Source organism: Corythoichthys intestinalis, chromosome 10 (genome assembly GCF_030265065.1).
Source record: "Corythoichthys intestinalis isolate RoL2023-P3 chromosome 10, ASM3026506v1, whole genome shotgun sequence".
NCBI classification, from domain to species: Eukaryota; Metazoa; Chordata; class Actinopteri; order Syngnathiformes; family Syngnathidae; genus Corythoichthys; species Corythoichthys intestinalis.
Genome location: NC_080404.1, coordinates 47,565,001 through 47,581,326, shown reverse-complemented (window position 1 = coordinate 47,581,326; position 16,326 = coordinate 47,565,001). Strand labels below are relative to the sequence as shown.

Genomic DNA, 16,326 nt, shown 5'->3' with positions numbered 1-16,326 from the left:
TTCCTCCAAACATATTGCTGGGCATTGTGGCCAAACAGCTCGATTTTTGTTTCGCCTGGCCACAGAACTTTCCTCCAGAAGGTCTTATCTTTGTCCATGTGATCAGCAGCAAACTTCAGTCGAGCCTTAAGGTGCCGCTTTTGGAGCAAGGGCTTCCTTCTTGCACGGCAACCTCTTAGTCCATGGAGATGCAAAACACGCTTGACTGTGGACACTGACACCTGTGTTCCAGCAGCTTCTAATTCTTGGCAGATCTGCTTTTTGGTGATTCTCGGTTGAATCTTCACCCTCCTGACCAATTTTCTCTCAGCAGCAGGTGATAGCTTGCGTTTTCTTCCTGATCGTGGCAGTGACAAAACAGTGCCATGCACTTTGTACTTACAAACAATTGCTTGCACTGTTGCTCTTGGGACCTGCAGCTGCTTTGAAATGGCTCCAAGTGACTTTCCTGACTTGTTCAAGTCAGTGATTCGCTTTTTCAGATCCATGTATGTATATTTTTGACCCAGCAGATATGATCACTTTTTCTGTTAACCCATAATAAAGTCATAAAAGAACCAAACTTCATGAATGTTTTTTGTGACAAAGAAGTATCTGTTCCAATCACTCTATCGGAGAAAAATCAGAGTTGTAGAAATAACTGGAAACTCAAGAGAGCCATGCCATTATGTTCTTCACAAGTGTATGTAAACATTTGACCACAACTGTATCAGTGTGTATTCTATCCCTCTCACCTGGACAAAGAAGTACACCACCGCCAGGGGAATGATGACAATGGTGAAGAAGGGAGTGGCCAGACAGATGACAAAAAGGGTCCCCAGCACCCCCAGCAGACACAGGATCCAAGAGCGGAATGACTGTGGGATGGCTTCATCTATTGTGAACATATCCTTTGGACAAACATAAAATATATTTTTTTTGTAATCTCATGGAAGAAGCACAATCAAGACCACTCTATTTAAAGTATTTGGATTTGAATAAGTCCAACCTTTGCAAAGCGGTTAACCACCCTTCCAATGGGCGTAGTGTCATAGAAAAGCATTGGAGCACGCAATATGTTGTCGAGCAGCCTCGAGTGCAAGATCCGAGATGCTGCAACGGAGGCATTGGCCAATAGCAGTGTACCAAGGAACACAAAGAGGCCTGCCATAAAAAGATTGCGTCCATATGAGAGCCAAATTTTAACCATTTCAAACTGATTCATTGTACCAAGCAGTAACTGTTACCCTGAATCACTCCCAAAGCGCCAAACACTCCCACCCTGGTGTCCCTCTTCTCTGCAGGGTATGTCATGTTGTAGTACTCGACTGCATCATTAGTCCAGTCACTGAGCCAGATATTTTGGCCAATGAATGCAACGTTCTGGATGAAATACACTAGGAAGACTGCAGCAGCATATCCCCAGCCCATGGACCGCAGATATTGGAGGTAGACTGTCAATTTCACCTGTTGGAGATTAAAAACAGAACCAGTGCATGAAATATCCTCCTTTATTTGTCAACAGATATTAGAAGAAGTAGAGTAGCCAAAAATTTTACTCAAGTAAGAGTAGCGTTACTTCAAAATAATATTACTCAAGTAGTACAAGTAAAAAAAACCATTTGATGAAAAAAAAAAATACTCAAGCTGTGAGTAACATTGGGAGTAACTGCTTCTGATGTATGACTTTGTTTTGTTTTTTTAAACAATGGTATTTTTTCCCCTTATATATACCGTATTGGCCCGAATATAAGACGGTGTTTTTTGCATTAAACTAAGACTGAAAAAGTGGGGGTCGTCTTTTATTCCCGGTTTAGACATTATACCCATTCACAACGCTAGATGTCGCCAGATATCATTAAAGCGATCTTCTGTCATGACAGATCTCAGCTACTCTCAAGTTTAACCAATTTGCATTATTTTATTCTAATGTTTTTCCTTATTCAGATTTGTTTCAAGACTACAGGTGCAGTTAGACTTCACTTTGATGGTTAATGCAGTTATTGCAATTTTGTTGTTTTATCACAATAGATTGGTTTATTTACATTTCAAAAACCAGAAGCCATTCATTTACGAATGTGATTGCACTTTAGTTTACATATTTAAAATGTTCAGATATTAAGATTTGAATGAGGCCAAATAACATGATTTTTCTCTCAAATATATTGTTATAATCATTTGTTTCGGCTGTACTGTAATTATTTTCTGTATAAAAAATAATTTGGTGTTCAAAAAGTCTTTTTTCCAAACTTGAGTCTTGAAAAAGAGGGGGTCATCTTATAATCAGGGCCGTCTTATAGTCGGGCAAATACGGTATGTTATATATATATGTACTGTTATTATCATACTGTACTATAACCTATACATAACTATATTAAGCCAAAGAATTACAAACAAAATAAATAAATAAATCATTGAATTAGGGTGAGAGAAAAAAATCTACAGAAATGAAGCAGCATTTGTCCAAAAAAGCATTAGTGCCCACTAGTGGAGAAAACATATTTCCCATATGAAATCAAAAGCATAACATTTCCGGTTTTCCGTGGTCAATCAGTGCCAAATAAAGACAGAGAGAGGTTAGAATCGGCGCTTTCGAGCCATTTTGACAGTAGTGCTCTATGTCAAATAGTTATTTTTTACGGTGCTTTAAAGGCGCCATGTGATTGAACAGGCCGGCGTGATCATAGAACGGCAAGCTTGAGTCTGAATGCTATATTGTTTTCTTGCGACATCCCATTGGTGAAACTAGGGGAGCCATTGCTGGCAAAGTCAAATCTAACAGTTAGAATAAAGAGGAAAAAATGTTACGACTAGTGTAGCCCAAAGTAGCAGATTAGCGTTTCTTCTTCACAAATCTACTCAAGTATGGTTTAGTAAAGCTACTCTTAGAAGTACAGTTTTCTCAAAAAGTTAGTAGTAAACAAAACAAACCAGAAACTATTACCTGTCCTGTTTCCATAGCTTCCTTTTCAATTAGCCTTTGGCCTTTGTTCATTTCTTCTGCATTTTCAGATTTCCTTATGGAGCCATTTCTTGCAGACCTAAAACTACAAATGAACAAAGCAATGCAATTGAGTATTTTATCTCCCACTTTTGCACAAATATTCTGGACCTGCTGTTACGCTGACTGCGGCGGATGCTGTTTCCCCTTTTCAGAGTCACAGTTACAGCGTCTTCTAACGGGGTGTCTGGTTGGGCATCATCTCCCTCCGGTACCAAGCCTTCTTCTGTAACACTTTGGCCATAATCTGCAAAAGATGCACACAATTCTTTTATAATGCAGACAATTGTAATTTACTATTCTCGCTCGGCTTTCATGACGCACATATATTCAGAACCCATTCACTATCAATCTGCATTAGTACTTTTTTTTCCTGAATAGAATTATCACCGAGAATTGATATTTTTAAGATTTTTATACTAAAACAATGTCTTTTATCAAATAAAGATGAACCGATAACAATGCCAGTATCGGCAGAGGGGGCCGATCCAGCCCGAAGAAGAATTTATTTGCAAATCATTGTGGAAAATAAGTATTTGGTCAATACCAAAAGTTCATCTAGATACTTTGTTATGTACCCTTTGTTGACAATAACGGAGGCCAAACCTTTTCTGTAACTCTTCACAAGCTTTTCAAACACTGTTGCTGGTATTTTGGCCCATTCCTCCATGCAGATCTCCTCTAGAGCAGTTATGTTTTGGGGCTGTCGTTGGGAAACATGGACTTTCAACTCCCTTCACAGATTTTCTATGGGGCTGAGATCTGGAGACTGGCTAGGCCAATCCAGGACTTTGAAATGCTTCTTACGAAGCCACTCCTTTGTTGCCCTGGCTGTGTGTTTGGGATCATTGTCATGCTGAAAGACCCAGCCACGTCTCATCTTCTATGCCTTTGCTGATGGAAGAAGATTATCACTCAAAATCTCTTGATACATGGGCCCATTCATTCTTTCCTTTACACAGATCAGTCATCCTGGTCCCTTAGCATGAAAACAGCCCCAAAGCATGATGTTTCCACCCCCATGCTTCACAGTGAGTATGGTGTTCTTTGGATGCCATTCAGTATTCTTTCTCCTTTAAACACTAGAACCTGTGTTTCTACCAAAAAGTTCTATTTTGGTTTCATCTGACCGTAACACATTCTCCTAGTCCTCTTCTGGATCACCCAAATGCTCTCTAGCGAACTGCAGATGGGCCTGGACGCGTACTGGCTTCATCAGGGGGACACGTCTGGCAGTGCAGGATTTGAGTCCCTGGCGGTGCATTGTATTACTGATAGTAGCCTTTGTTACTGTGGTCCCAGCTCTGTGTAGGTCATTCACCAGGTCCCCCCGTGTGGTTTTGGGATTTTTGCTCACCGTTCTTGTTATCATTTTGACGCTACGGGGTGAGATCTTGCATGGAGCCCCAGATCGAGGGAGATTATCAGTGGTCTTGTATGTCTTCCATTTTCTAATAATTGCTCCCACAGTTGATTTCTTTACACCAAGCGTTTTACCTATTGCAGATTCAGTCTTCCCAGCCTGGTGCAGGTCTACAATTTTGTCTCTGGTGTCCTTCGACAGCTCTTTGGTCTTGGCCATAGTGAAGTTTGGAGTGTGACTGACTGAGGTTGTGGACAGATGTCTTTTATACCAATAATGAGTTAAAACAGGTGCCATTAATACAGGTAACGAGTGGAGCCTCGTTAGACCTTGTTGGAAGAAGTTAGACGTCTTTGACAGCCAGAAATCTTGCTTGTTTGTAGGTGACCAAATACTTATTTTCCACTGTAATTTGGAAATAAATTCTTTAAAAATCAAACAATGTGATTTTCTGTTTTTTTTCCACATTCTGTCTCTCATGGTTGAGGTTTACCCATGTTAACAATTACAGGCATCTCTAATCTTTTCAAGTAGGAGAACTTGCACAATTGGTGGTTGACTAAATACTTATTTGCCCCACTGTATATTGTATCGAAGTGGTATCGGTATGGTATCGGTAACAGCCAATACGGCACAGCCAGGTATCGGTATCTGGGCCAAAAAAATGGTATCGGTGCAACACTAGTATCAAATATTAGGTCAGGCAGGCATACTGCATTGTACCGAAAGATTGGATTACCTGAATCCGACTTGGTGCCATTTTTATTATCATTATTATGCTCTTTGGCATATGTATCCAAAAATTCGGAGAAGGCGCCTTTGCTCGCACGTAGGGTGTTGTATGATCCAACCTCAGAGACTACTCCATCGACGAGCACTACAATTTCATCAACATGAGGCAGGAAACTGACACCATGAGTCACCAGTATTCGGGTCTGCATTAACAAAAAGACACACACAGGGTTTCAGCGGTTGACTTATAATTGATTGAAACCCATTGAAGTCAGTTTTACTACAGTACTGTATATGTTCTGGTTTCACTATTGTGTTTGAACAGTTAAACAGTTTTTTATCCCCATTACTATTCAGGAGTCAACATTATATTCATGCATATGTCATAACAGAAAACCAAATGGCAGCTGTTTGTGCAAAGGATGGACCTTGTCTTTGAGTATTCCGTTAGGTCCAATGACTTTTTCAAAAAGGTGCTTTCCCACATGAGAGTCAACAGCAGACAAGGGGTCATCCAGCAGATAAATATCAGCCTGACTGTAAGCTGCCCTGGCCAAGCTCACACGTTGCTTCTGACCCCCTGAAAGGTTGATGCCCTACCACAAAAGAAAGAAGAACAAAATAAACACATGGAAAAAAGTATCAAAGGTTGCAATCTCAGTGAATGCATTTCATGTTTACACACTGAGAAAAAAAAAAAAAAAACTAAAATATCTTTTTTTTAAATTTGCTACTCCTTGGAACATTTTCTTACTTTTTCCCCAATCTCAGTCATGTCACCCCCAGGAAGAAGGTCCAGGTCTGGAGCCAGGGCACAGGCCTGGATCACCTTTTGGAACCGCTTCTCTTCAAGGGGAGAACCAAACATAATGTTATCCCGAAGAGTGGCATTTTGGATCCAAGCTTGCTGTGGTACAAAGGCAAGAGAACCCTGTAAATGCAGACAGAATGAAAGGTTTAAATTGTTAACTCAACATGTACAGGAATTAATGTGAGATAATACTACAGTGGTACCTCTACATACGAATTATTTCGTTCCAGGACCTGGTTTGTAAGTCAAAATGGTCATATGTCAAGTGATTTTCCCATAACAATGCTAAATACATACTGCTGGTAGAATTACAAATAGCAATTTCACATAGCCAAACAAACCGGAATAATAATATAATAGTAATAATAGCATCTAACGAAACGGTTTCTAATGTTGCATTTGTGTTTTGCATGCTGTTGCTGAACGCACCGTGTAACTGACGAGTGAGAGAGGTGCGGAAGAGTTTTGAGTTTTTTTCATGTTGCTGTTGGTGTCTGCTCCAGCAGACATTAGCCGTGTTGTGTTGCACAAATTTTGAAAGAAATGTTTAAAAACCTGACAAAGCTGGTGACTTCCTTGCTGATGTTACAACAATAATAATTGTGACCTTAACGTACAAAGACTGGCGAACGAGGTCGGAGGAGGACTGTCGAGATCGTAGACATATTCCGGCCGTATTGTCGAGTCATTTCACTGATGCGCACACCACGCTCATATTTTTCCATCATTCCAATCTTAATTTCAATGCTATGCGTCACCATTTTCCTTTTTTCACCACCTGCACTAACCTTCTTGAGACCCTTGCTAATTTCTCTCACAAGAAAATTCGCCATGCGTCCGTCTTGCGGGAAAACAATTAAATTGCGACGCTGTAATAAATAATTTATTATTTTGAGAGTATCGTCACATGTCGAGACAAATGACAAGTCAAATTTTATGTCGGGTGTCGAAAAGATCATATGTTGATGCGCTCGTATGTCGAGGTACTCCTGTAAACAGTAATTCAATGCAGCTCAACAGATAGTATGGCTTTCAAGTTAGATCAGAATGACACTCTAAGCACACATTGACTAAATATTAATCAAACTTAGTCTGGGAAATCAAGATTGTTGCAGATTAGAGTAAGTATTTAAATTTAAAAAATAAAATAAAAATAAAAAAACATGTCGGTGATACCAACTCATCTTTATGTGCTGTACACATTGAATTGCATTAACTTCACTTTTAATACACATACAGTATATGAAACATTATACACCTGATGCATGTCAAGTAACACATATCATTATGAGTAAGATTATTTCTAAGACATTTTTAAGTTGTACTATAATCAATTTAATATTTTAGAATATGGTGTCACAGTGGATGACACGCCTCACACTTCTGAGCTCAACCCACGGCTCTGGCCTTTTTGTGTGGAGTTTGCATGTTTTCTCCGTGGTTGTTGATTTCCTCGGTTACTCAGATCTCCACACACATCCAAACAAAATGTATGGTAGGTTGATTAACCACACCAAATTGTCCATCGGTGAAAATCTGGGCATGAATTGTTGCTAGACTCTTTCCCCTGTGAAATGCTGACATACCGTTTTGAGTGTACTGCACCTACTCTAGATAGTCAGATGGAAGAGGTTCCAGCAACCCCATGATCCTCATGAGGATAAGTGAAATGGATGATGAATGAATCTATCAACCAATTAATAATTTTTTTAACAAAACAAATCGTATTAAGATATGTTTTCGGTGAATACGTTGTCTTGCAAATTTTGTGTTGTTTGAAATATATGCACCGTAATTCTCCCACTTCAGGCGCACCGGACTATAAGCCGCCACACACCAAATTTGACATGAAAACAACCTTTGATCATAGATAAGCCGCACTGGACTATAAGCTGCAGCTGTCCTCACTGTATTATGAGATATTTACACCAAATGATATTAGCAGCATCATATGACTGTCATAAGATCAAATGAACCACCATGAAGCTGTGAACCAATTGGCTGCAAAGCTTCATTGCTTCAAGACGCTTCATTTGGCGATCACTGTTCCGGTCAACCTCTGCTGCCACCTGCTGTCAACACTGTTACTGTCCAACATGCCTCCTAGCATGTATTGCTGCGCTACAGACATAAATAACAATCAAGATTCATGTTCTGTGCTAATTATTTCTTCAGCTACTTCTCCAGTTGTTTCATGGATTGCTAGTTATGGTATTTGCTAGCACTTTCTTTGACAGTGTTGCCATAAGACAGTCATTAGACAATCATAAACATGACATGACACTGTCATGAGCATTAATGAATGCTTATAATAGATGCCATTTAGTGTTATCCGGCAAATTATCTCACTTTTGAATGGATGTAAAAGATCTGAGCTGGACATAAATGGAGTTACTGACATAATTTGCCGGATGACACTTAATGACATCTGTCATAAGCATTCAGTAATGCCATGATAGTGTCAGAATTATGACGGTCTTATGACACCACTGTCAAATAAAGTGTTACCTATTAATCTAAATAAATCAACAATTAAGTCGCACTGGACTATAAGCCGCAGGATTCAAAACGAAGGAAAAAAGTAGCGGCTTATAGTCCGACAAACTACGGAGCCCCTAAACAGACATCGACAGAAATAAAATCAATTTAAACCATCTGAACCACCAGAAATGCACCAGAAACTAATCTTGCGCACCAGAAAGTTCCCTTTAATAGGCCACAAACTGCAGGCGTGCATTCGACACCAACAGCGTGCTAAAAATGATAATACAGGATTTAGTTGAGCTTTACTTCAATCTTGGACACAACTATAAAGATATTAGTGCATTATTTGCACATCATAACCATTACATTGTCACCAGATTGTTTCTGGTGCGCACCAGATAATTTCTAGTGCGCATCACATACTATCTGGTGTGCACCAGAATGTTTCTCGTGTGCACCAGATAGTGTAAATTTATTTTGTATCTGTTGATGTCCTTTTAGGGCCAGGGTCCTCAATTAGCAGGCCGCGGTCCACGACTGGACCACGGCACACCTCTCTGCAGACCAGGGGTCGCGTTAACCGGATATTTTCCGTCGTTGACCGGTTTTTTAAAACGGTGACGGAAGTCCGTCCGTCATTTTGACAGGTTGCAATTCACACCCCAGACCACAGGGTGGCGATTTAGCATATTAATTAGCTATTGTCTCTCTTAATGCATGACGTCGTTGGCTCTTCTGTCAGAATATTGTAGCGTCACCGGGGTCTGGCGGCGGCACCGTGATTGACACATCAACGCGAGGTTCTTATTGGTGCACCCAGTGTGCCAGCGCGTCATCCAATTGATGGACAAGATTGCCGCCTGTGAATAGACCCCAATCACATGACGTCACAACTCCGCCCCCCTGACTGGAGCCGCCATATTGTGTGTCAGCTCGTCATGTTTACACATTACCGCTACGTACATGCCTACTATTACGGCGTGTTTTTCTGCTAGTTAATATTAATAATCAAAATGGTGAAGGCGTGTGTGGCGGTTGGTTGCTGTAACAGAGAAGATAGGCGGAGAGACTTGAAGATCTACCGTATTCTGAGAGACCCGAAGATGAGAGCGAGATGGACTGCTGTAATTCGACAAGAAATCTGGGCACCAAACGATCAACACAGACTATGTAGTAGTCATTTTATATCTGGTAAGATGCATTTAATATATATTTAGAAGATTTTGGGCTGACAACTACAATTAAGATCATTGTGTGACGTTGGTGATTGGGGTCTATATCGTTGCCTCTTTTTCTTTGGGGGCGGAGTTGTTGGCGGTAAGCAGAGTAAAAAGGGAGAAAAATACCACGACTTCCGTGTCTAATTTTTCGCCGCCAAGCAAGCGTTACAATATTAATTAAAAATGAATGAAAACTAAATACTATTGAATATGTCATCATTATCATTTTATAAATTTAAGTGACGGGTAAAAATAGACTATGACCGGATTTTTATGACCCTGTCAGTCAAAATGACAGACAGCGAAAATGTCTAGCGCAACCTCTGCTGCAGACCCACGGACGATCGAAAAAACACGAAAAAAAAAACAAAAATTTTTCAACATATATCATTAGTATGAATCGCCGCTCTATCGCTATACTATTCTATCACTAAATTCAGTGTCACTTTTAGTGAAATATCTTCCATATTCTCACTTCTCTTGTCATCTCTATGACAATGATGCAGTGATTGGCTTACAGAGCCTGCGTGGAGGCACTGATGGGCTGAGACAGCGTGCATGGATGCGCTGATTAGCTGAGAGCGGCTGCATGCTACTAGCTAGCGTGGATAGACTGCAGCAGAGTCAGCAACCTCAAACACGAGTCGCACCCGGCACTTTGCAATCTGTTTGTACATGCTGTCGTGTACTATATTTTTCATTCAAGAACGTGAGTCATACTGTGAGCAAACATCATTTATTTATTTCCCCGTGTTAGCCAGTCACTCTCGCTGCATGCGGGCAACGTTCAAGATCACAACATTAAGCAACGTTCACTAACACCACACATGCCATCAGTAGAAGAATAATCTAACAAAATGGCATGCTCAAAGTTGACCAAGAGAAGAGAAGTGGACAACGAAAATCGCCGTTTCAATGAGGAATGAAATGACAAATATATGTATTTTACCAACTGCAAGTACCAAACCTATGTGCTTAATATGCTTAAAGACAGTTGCTCTGATAAAAAGTGAAAATGTGAAACGCCATTATGTTAAAGAGCACAGCTCTTTTGAAGATGTTTCCTCCTAAATCAGAATTGAGAAGGCAAGAAATTAACAGGTTGAAGCAGTCATATCAAGATCATTGAGCAGTGTTTTACAGTTAAAGTTTCTGTCAATAATTGTTATTTTTGCACCTTAATGACAGAGCTAGTCATTTATGTTCTGAACAAGTGAACATGTACTGTACTACTTGCACATGTTTTCTTTTTTGTCCAGCAGTGTTTTACAGTTACAAAATGTAATGTCAATAGTTATTGTTTGGACCTTAATGACAGAACTTGTCAATTATTTAGTGTACATGTGTAAACATTGTACTTGCATTTTTTTTTTTTTTTTTGTATTTTTATTTTAAGTCAAAAAATGTTTTGTTGTTTTATTTTTATTTAATCAGAATGTATATTGTATTTTTGTTTGGTCAAAAGAAAACCACCTTTACCACCTTCGACCTACCTTGTACTTGACCGACGTTAATAAATGGACCCATGCTTGAATGATAAAAATAATTGTGGACCTTCAAGATTTGTATTTGAGGACCCCTGTTTTAGGGGCTCTGTGAATTCAACTCAACTAGTACATGTGAAAGCTGTCACCTTAATGTTGACGAAGCCTTTTGTGCTGTGCATTTCTCCAAGAATGGCAGACATCAGAGAGGATTTGCCTGAGCCGACAGCTCCCACGACTGCAACCAGCCGACCCGGCTTGATGTCCAAATTAACACTAGAAAAATATCACAATATGAGTATGCACATTCTGTTGTGTATTTAATGTACAACATTCACTTTTTAAGATGGAGCTCGCCCTCTTTTTCCCATGAAAATGATCCATCGCAGATATTAACAGCTGAATCTACAACACAGATAGGATAGATTTATTGCGCGTGTGCGAGAGGAGACGGTTGTACATATGCTATTTGGAAAAACAAGAACATACTAAAGTTGGGGTCATGGCGCACAATATCACTTTCAAGGTCTTCACCTCCTAAAAACTTCTCAAGACGCTTTCTTGACACTGTTGTCTAGATTGCACAAAAAGAAGAAAAAGACTTTTTGAGGACACTGATATGATCTAAATTTGCGCTATGTTACTTGGCGCCCTTACTTGAACAATGGCGGCAATAAGCATGGGCAGCATGGCCAGAGGGAATCGAAGAATATTGAAGAGAGAGATGGAAGTGAATGCTTTTTCAGCAGTCAGCACATTATCTGAATTTACTCCCACAAACACGGCAAATGTGGCCAAAGACACCTGGTACAAGGATGGACATTGAGTTAAAATCTTAGCTCCACCCCCAAAAAAGACATTTCTTTTGACTTTTTTCTAGTAAGTGTTTTCATGACAGGACTGACCAGAGCTGGAGCACAGCTGAAAATGAATGTGGAGACAGATGTGAGGTAGGCAAACTTCTTCATGACGGTCAACTCTTGGCCTCTAATGCCTTGTACCTGAGCTTGGAAGGATGGCTCCCATGCATACAGCTTTAGAATCTAACAAGAGAGAAAGGAATATGGGAATTATGGACTATGACAGGGGTGAAAATATACATAAAGGGTGATTTCTTTCTTTCTTTTTTTTTTTTTAAACTGACTGAAACAGAAATGGCCTATGAATGAAGAAAGGCTTCCTTTCTCGTGAAGTACTTTGGCTTCGTCTTTCAAGCAAAAGCCACATGTGGTGGTTGCACAAAGGAAGGTCCTCCGGGTTAAGATTGTCAGAGACTAGGAGCTTTTTTGATCTAGCAATCTGACAATGTAGCTACTGTTTCCCCATTTCCTGTTTTACTTTGCATGCTTATTTTCCCCTTGTTACAGAAACTTCCTGACTTTGGCAATGGCTTCCTAAGGTTTGAGCCGAGTTCTGCCTTTTAATATAAAAAAATCCTAGAGTTCAGAAATGTTTTTTTTTTTTTTAAATGGTCTTCTCCGAATACTTTGTTTTCTGCTTGTCATCTATTACCTCAAACAGCCTTATCTGAGGGTCATCATAAAAGCATTGCCACTAAGGTCTGTTTTTGTACTCCTTGAATACATTGAAGACAGACGCTCACCTTCATCCCATTAAGTACTTCATTCATGATTTTCAGTCTCTTGTCTTTGAATTTCATATTCTCAATCTGAAAGGAGATCATTCGAGTCAGGAAGGATAGTTGTTTACATAAAAAAAAAAAAAATAAAATAAAAATAGAAAAAAAATAACATTCCTCTACCTATTTACCTGAAATTTTCTAGCCTTGGTGGCTAGAAGTCCATTAATTGGAACCATGAGCACCGTAACTGCAAGTCCAGCCAACACAGAAGGTCCGAGTTCCTGCCACAGAAACACAATGGACAATGCGATCTGCAGGGGGCAGGACCACAGCAGGTGGATGAAGTTTGTCACATCGTTGAAGCGCTGGGCATCAGCAGACATCAGGTTCACCGTTTCGCCGACCGTGGACTCTTTGCGCGTGTCATTGGACACCACCAGTGCCTGGTGGGAAAAGTGCACATACTTTATACTGTAGCATGACCAAAATATTACAAAGAAGAAATTATACACAAAACGATGCGGCTTTCAGATGACATTTTAGGATGATCTTAAAATGTCCTCCAACCATTACAGTTAATCTTAATTTGCTTTCCTTTAAAGCTTTAATTAAAAGCCTGAATTAAACGTTTCAGCGTTTACGTACCATGCATTGCCTACCGCCCTACTTATTGTTCTCTGCAAAACTCTCAAAGGGTGTCATGAATCACCATGAATGGACAGATACATTAAATGGAACAAAAACAGTTGGTATTTTAAACATTCAATTTCATCATGCTTTTCGCAATATGCATCATTACTATGATACCAAACATATGAAACAAGAAGTCCAAATGTCAATGTCCATTGATGGGAATTCCCATATTTACTGTTTGACTGTTTGTATTACTCTAACACTCCAAATAATAAAATAAATAGCTTTTAAATCATCGTTTAAGAATTCAAGTGGAATATATCTGAAGCATGAGTAGCTGGACTTGGAGTGATTGGAATCAGTGTTGGTACTTTTGAAAAGTAACTAATTACAGTTACAAATTACTTCTCCCAAAAAGTAATTGAGTTAGTAACTTAGTTACCTGAATGTAAGAGTAATTAGTTACTTGGCAAAGAAACTAGTGTTACTGTTCATGTTTTTTTTTTTTTCATTCCCCAAAAATTAAAAAAAAAAAAAATACATAGGATCATTTAAAGATAGATTCGAGTCAAGATTTTGCTGATTTGTGAGTATTTTAGATAAAAAGTTAACTTAAGTTCGCTCTAAAGGTTCTCTACAACAGAGCCTTCCTGAGAAGTCTACCGCTTTAAGATGGCGGCTGTTTACCAACGCGGGCAAGTATATTATTTCGCATCTAGTTCTCTATACATGTGATATCTATTGTAGCATCATGTGGCTGTAGTTTTTAGGCTATCGGCTACAGTCAGGTATTATTTGAGCCACCTAGCATCGTGCTTGCAGCGGTGTCACAACTCCCTTTCCTCATCCCCACTCCCGCTCTGCTTTCCCCGTGAGTCCGTGTCTCTCACTTTTCTCGCCTCATTCAACCAACGTAGAAACACATTGTAATGCACGCCTTTACATTCCTAGTAACGGTAACGGCGTTGCAAAGATGAGAAAAGCAATTAATTACATTACTCACTACTGAAAGAAATGACGGCACCGTTATAGGACTTCTACAAGCCCACATCTCGACTACCAAATCACCATCAGCTCTTCTGGTAACAAACACTGGACAGTCCAGAACATTCCCACAAGGAACATCTGATAACAGAGGAACCTGTGACTGAGAAGTTGACACTCAGCACTCACATGGCGCTGAGGACGGCAAAATACTCAACTCTCGTTGCCCTGACAACAGTAACGCCCGAACCCTCCTGCCAAATCGACAACAGACAATAACCCTAAACAACGCCTTAACACACCCTTCTTCCGGCCCACAGCCCGCACCACGAAAGCCTTCAAAAGACTGAATTCTTTAGCTAGCGCCATCTTTTCTCGGGAATCTTTTGTTGACCTGTGATATGGTGACACTGGATCCAGCATTCCTCTTCGTCTGGGTCTGTTTGATGGTTTTGCCTTGCTGTCTGATTGCTGTTGACTTGGCATAAATTGCCAACTTGTGTTTCGAAGCCTTTAACAGCTTTTAAAATAGAGTCAGTATGAGGGGTTAAAACTGTGGTGAACGCACGGGGTTTGGCCTTTTGGCCGGGTTGTTGGATTTGCGCTAGCGCGGTTCCAGGGGTTTTAGCTGGCGTGATTCCGGCAATCTGGCTGAAAGGTCAAATTCCAACACAATTTTAAATTGGCAAATTGTAAATGTCATTGTATATTTTAATTACAACCTAGATATTCAACTGAAGACAAAAGATCAGAGTTTTTTTGTGAGTAATGTGACTACCGGTAACTGAAGGTGTGGTGAATCTCAATTTTTGTTTATACCTTTTTGTACACAGCAGCCATGATAGCCGTCCGGACCTTCATCCCCAGCACAAAGCAGCGCTGGAAGTATTGCTGCAGGAAGAGAGACTGCAGGAGAGCCACCACTAGAAGCAACACCGCGTACAGATAACCTTCCCACGCATAACTGTTTTTGTCCTGGGTAAAAGAGATCATCCACCTGGGAAGACATAGAATAAGCATTATATTTCCAAAAAAACAAAAAACAAAACAAAAAAAAAACAGCAGTACGACCCTCCACTCAAAGAAAATAAAAGTAACACACTGACTTACTTCAGTAGCTGAGGACTGACAAAAGAGAGCAGGTCCTGCAGAAGTTTGAAGAAGGCCGATTCAAGCAAAACCCTTTTAAATGTCCTGTAGATGGTAGGCACTAGCCATGAGGTTGGATAGTTTTCCTCTTCCTTTTCTTTTTTGTGTTTCTTTCCTTTTTTCTCTTCTTTTGCACCTCTATCCTCCTGAAGCAGAAAAATGAGTGCACTGAGTCACATAATGTATATGGTAGCATGCACAGGATCAATAAAAGATTTGGACAACATGATTTTTCTTACCATCATTAAAATGTCCTTGCTCACACCTTTCCCCAGTCCACTGGACAGTCCATTTTGCACTAATGTTTCATCAGGGGATTTCTTGTTTTGTTTTTTGGCTAGCCTTTTCTGGTAGCGATGCCGCGCTGCAGCAAACTCCAGCTTCATAAAGTGCTGGAAGTGCTGGCTTATGTAACCTGTGGTGTCCTCCTCATTTAGAGCCCACATGTCCTCCTGAACAAGGGGTTGTCTGTAACCTTTTATCGCCATACTGAGGAGTGCAAGACAAAACAAGTTTGTTCAAAAGTTATAGTAATGCACAAATATCAATTAGGGTTCTGCTTACTGATTAGATTTTCATTTGTCTTCATTTTTTTTAGATGGTGTCATATTTCCTAAAACTGGCACTTTTATCATTGATTCAATGGCAATGAGTACCATGTATTTATCGAAATGGAACTTCCAAGTGTTTGGAGGTTTTTGGGTGTACAAATGAGTAGGGCTGCAGCTATTGATTATTTCAGTAATCGATTAATCTCTCAGCTAGTAAATTCGAATAATGGAGTGATCGGGTTAGGAACATTTTATGCATTGTGGAATATATTTTAGGAGATGTAAAACAAAGGCTTGCTAAGTAAATATACAGCAAAAGAACAATTTGCTAACTTGATAGCAAAAGTCAGCGA

General features: G+C 39.9%; 1 protein-coding gene across 1 annotated transcript in view; it reads right to left on the bottom strand.

Annotated features, from left to right (window-relative positions):
* abcc2 (ATP-binding cassette, sub-family C (CFTR/MRP), member 2) overlaps positions 1-16,326 on the bottom strand; it is a 36,902-nt gene that overhangs the window by 10,591 nt on the left and 9,985 nt on the right. Inside the window, exons 7-24 of the mRNA XM_057848179.1 lie at positions 15,662-15,911; positions 15,384-15,568; positions 15,093-15,270; positions 12,845-13,099; positions 12,678-12,743; positions 11,980-12,117; positions 11,732-11,878; positions 11,564-11,648; positions 11,413-11,479; positions 11,224-11,350; positions 5,830-6,006; positions 5,504-5,671; positions 5,083-5,278; positions 3,092-3,227; positions 2,924-3,026; positions 1,227-1,446; positions 989-1,143; positions 735-890 (exon numbers count right to left, since the gene is read on the bottom strand). Coding sequence (XP_057704162.1) covers positions 735-890; positions 989-1,143; positions 1,227-1,446; positions 2,924-3,026; positions 3,092-3,227; positions 5,083-5,278; positions 5,504-5,671; positions 5,830-6,006; positions 11,224-11,350; positions 11,413-11,479; positions 11,564-11,648; positions 11,732-11,878; positions 11,980-12,117; positions 12,678-12,743; positions 12,845-13,099; positions 15,093-15,270; positions 15,384-15,568; positions 15,662-15,911 — 2,809 coding nt within the window. The remainder of the gene's footprint in view (positions 1-734; positions 891-988; positions 1,144-1,226; positions 1,447-2,923; positions 3,027-3,091; positions 3,228-5,082; positions 5,279-5,503; positions 5,672-5,829; positions 6,007-11,223; positions 11,351-11,412; positions 11,480-11,563; positions 11,649-11,731; positions 11,879-11,979; positions 12,118-12,677; positions 12,744-12,844; positions 13,100-15,092; positions 15,271-15,383; positions 15,569-15,661; positions 15,912-16,326) is intronic.